The sequence below is a fragment of the Nannobrachium achirus genome, assembly GCF_963921795.1.
Source record: "Nannobrachium achirus genome assembly, contig: SCAFFOLD_47, whole genome shotgun sequence".
NCBI classification, from domain to species: domain Eukaryota; kingdom Metazoa; phylum Chordata; class Actinopteri; order Myctophiformes; family Myctophidae; genus Nannobrachium; species Nannobrachium achirus.
In genome coordinates, this window is record NW_027664696.1 from 400,482 (window position 1) to 404,317 (window position 3,836).

General features: G+C 41.9%; 1 protein-coding gene across 1 annotated transcript; it reads right to left on the reverse strand.

Annotated features, from left to right (window-relative positions):
- Positions 1-2,181: 2,181 nt before the first annotated feature.
- Positions 2,182-3,192, reverse strand: LOC308280844 (globoside alpha-1,3-N-acetylgalactosaminyltransferase 1-like; the record flags this gene model as incomplete). Its single annotated transcript, XM_080755162.1, has 1 exon — positions 2,182-3,192. The coding sequence occupies one exon, from the start codon at positions 3,190-3,192 to the stop codon at positions 2,182-2,184; it is 1,011 nt and encodes a 336-aa protein (XP_080611288.1).
- Between the last annotated feature and the right edge of the window lie 644 nt (positions 3,193-3,836).

A 3,836-nucleotide genomic window follows, 5' to 3' on the forward strand; every position in this document is an offset into this window, starting at 1 on the left:
GATGAATTGACAATATGCAAGAGATTAATAATAAGCAGCTTATAATGCCAATGTTATCATTATCATAACAAAAGGAAAGTATTGCTGATAACCAATTCAATGTCTTGATAATGTCTTAATCAATTGAGACAGGCTTTATTTGTTATACAAATATTTATTGGAATGTACAAATCAATAAATGAATCAATCTTAATGAAGAAACATAATCACAAAAGAAACAGTGTATTTAAAACATGCTATTAACAAAGTTAAGTCATCTGGCTCGTTCATAAAACCTAATGTGTCATTGTAGTCCGAGTGTTTTGTGCAGAAATCGTGCACTTTATGATAGAAGCATGAAATTTGGCCATGCCATATGCAACATTTGTGGCTATAGGGACATCGCAGATTTGTCTTGGGAAACGTGTGGGAGCCAATCAAAGTTGGGCTCTCATAGACTTCACTAAAATAATACAATAAATAAATATGCTTCAAGTAGCATGTGAGGGGTCAAACTAGGGTTTTTTGGGGATTCTGAATCCAAAGCAAGCATTTGTTTTGCACGAAAAGCATTGCCCGGACTATGAGATTCTGAGGATTTTTACTTTATTTTTTTGATACTTAGTTATTACTCTCACGTGAGTAAATTTCCAAGGCCAAATATTTTACTTTAACTCAAGTACATTTCTAGGAAAGCTGAATTAGTACTGAGTACTTTTAGGTTGTCTGTTTTGACAAGAGGTTATCGAAGCAGATCGAACATGGCTACTGATGACACCCGACCCCCTTGTTTTACTTCCTTTTACACTATGCTAAATAAATATACATGATGTTAATCTAGTGCAGGGTTGGGCAACTTTGATGATGGAGAGGGCCACTTCATTTTCACACTCACTCCTGAGGGCCACAATGTATATAGGCTACAGTCAAAAAGTCTACAAGCTCAAAACACGTCACAGTGTGCCACGTTTTGAGCTTGTAGATCGGCTATTTTTGGTCTTTTTTTAATTGGAAGTATAAATGTTATTACATTTCAAATACATGAATATGTTCTTATGTTAAATTTATGAACTTAAAGGAGGACTTCACCACTTTTCAACCTATCTTCATATAATAGGTCCTCACTAATGTTCATGATAAAATAGCAACAACAAAAAAATCTACTCAGTCTGGGTCTCATAGGAGAGCTGTGGGAGGGACAAATCCATCCACCAGTGACATCATCAATGGAATCCAAGCTAATAGAAACTGCAGGCTTTCTATTCTATTCCTAGTCATTAAGCTACTAATTCAGTAGACTGAAGTAATTAAAGCTGGTCTCATGGTTTGGAATTATAACAGCTGAAATCAATAATATATCAGTATTCCTGAAGTGATGGTGGCCGCCAGTTGCCCATGTATGATCTAGTGATACTAGTTCAAGGTTGTATTGTTACATCTTGTTGCCTATGTATGGGAGTGTAAGAGTAAAATTATTGTAATAGTTCTTGTGCCTCAGTCATTTCTATGTTTTTATAGGCATTTCATTGTGGAAAATAATTACAGTAATTGATGTGGAAAATAAGAAATGTATTCTTCATTTGACTTTTACTTGTACTTAAATATTTTTGAAAGCATGCACTCTTGAATACGTAAGCACATTTAACAGCAAGTACTTTTTTACTTGGAGTAAATTTGACTGGGAGTACTCTGTCCTCTTACTCAAGTACCCGGGGTCGAGTCCTCTGTCCACCTTTGCCGCTAGGCAACAATATCTATGGTTTTGGGGTGTAGAGCTGGAAAAGGTTGGGAGCCCCTTGCTTAGACCAGAGGTTCTCAACCTTTTCAAGCCGCGACCCCCAAAAGAATCACATTTTAACTAGGGCCCCTCCCACCCTGACGAGCACTAAGAGTTGAGGAATTACATTTTGTATAACATGGTTCTATTGTGAAAATAGCCGATCTACATGCTGTGAGCATGTAGATCGTCTATTTTCACAATTTCTGCCTCTAATATTTGACATTTTGGCCAATGTTTAATTTGTCATTTTAGAAGTATTAAAAATTCCTTAAATTGTCTATTTAAAAATGTGCGGATACCCTCTATACACTTAAACTTTGTGTTGGTTTGTTGGTTTTTGTGAGAGAGAAAACAATATTGCACATTAAGTTATCATCTGGGGACCCCCACAGGTTGAGAACCACTGGCTTAGACCAGATATTTCAGACATTCGGTCGTATCTCGGCATAGTTCTTAATGACTCCAGAGAATCGGATGATTCTTATCTCGGGTTCTTCTGCTTTGAGGTCGTGCCACAGATACTCCGGAGACAAAACCTTGGTGGGTTTGTGGATCCACAGGTACCTGTTCAGGTGACTCTCCTCCTGCCACGCTGCCTCTATTCCCTGCTGGGCGTCCAGCTCATAGCTGAGGCGGCACGTTGACACTAGATCATGAACAGAGGTTAGCTCCCCCCCGAATACCGCCCCACCGTAATAGAAGTCACCTACATCTGCAGCCATGTACGCCGTGGAGGCTGGCTCGCGCTCGTAAGGAAAGCTCCAGCGTTCAGTGGTGTAGAACCATGGGTGTACTACCGTGACCAGTTCCCCCAGGGTCTCGGTTCCCCAGCGACCATGGAACTTTGAGTCGACGTCCAAACAGAAGATGTAGTCAATGTGGCTGCTAGAGAGCTCGGTTTCTATTAAATCCTGGACAAGTTTCATTCGGCCAGCCGAAATCTCTTGCCAGCGTTTCGACCCCGGCACTGATCTGACAAACAGCTCTCGCCCGGCGGCCATCTTTGGAGAAGGGACTTCGTCCGGCCGGTCAGTAAACACGTAGTAACGAACTCGGAAACCAACAAAGAAGTGGCGCTCCGCCGTTTCCAGGAAGCCGCTCAAGAACTGGGTGTACTTGCCGATAGCGAAGACGGTCGCCGCCACGGTGATGTCGAGGGGTTCGTACAAGGCGTCTAACAGTACGGGGTCAAATGAAGTATTCCACACAATCGGCGCTAACCACGGCGTCACCGTGACAACGTCAGAACGTCCAGTCAGAATGCTGGGTTGGTTGAAACGCTGGCTCAGTGCTGGAGTGGAGAGTCTGTGGTACGCCTGCTTTCTGCCTGGCCCTCCTATCAGACATGGGTAAACAGAAACCAGCCCCAGAACGAGTGCAGTACATGCCAGCAGTAAGGGACAGCTTTTCTTACAAAAGACCTTTGGATTCATCTTCCACCGCCCTCAGGATCGCAGTCACAGGACCGCATGGGCAGCTTGCTTGATTCCTGGTGGTTCCAGATGAGAGGGCCAATCTGCAAAGATAATGATAACTATAAATATAGCTGCAAGCAGCGATAATGGGGCGAAGCTATAGATTAAGACACACATGTGTGAGCAGTTCCTTGTGCTAAGCTATAGCCCGTGTGTGTGTGTGTGTGTGTGTGTGTGTGTGTGTGTGTGTGTGTGTGTGTGTGTGTGTGTGTGTGTGTGTGTGTGTCTGTGTGTGTGTATTTGTCGCATCCCTGTCGCATCCATCCCTGGGTCCCAATCCGGAACCAATGGGGGTACATTTATTGTAATCAAATTATTGTCTTAAAGGGATATTCCACTTTCAAAAAAACTTTTGGTCACTTTATCATCTAATCATGCTTTTATGAACACCCTGGACAGTTTTTAATTTACTTCATTCAATATTTAGATATTTGATGTAAATGTTATCTACCCCCCAGGCTCAGGGCCTCTCCCCACCCTCCCCACACACACCCATTGTAACTTCAAACTTTATTTTAACCATGTAGATTCATTAAAAACACCCATTATTTAGTAGTATGAGTCACCAGAAAAAATAATGTGTGTTTTTAATGAATCTATCA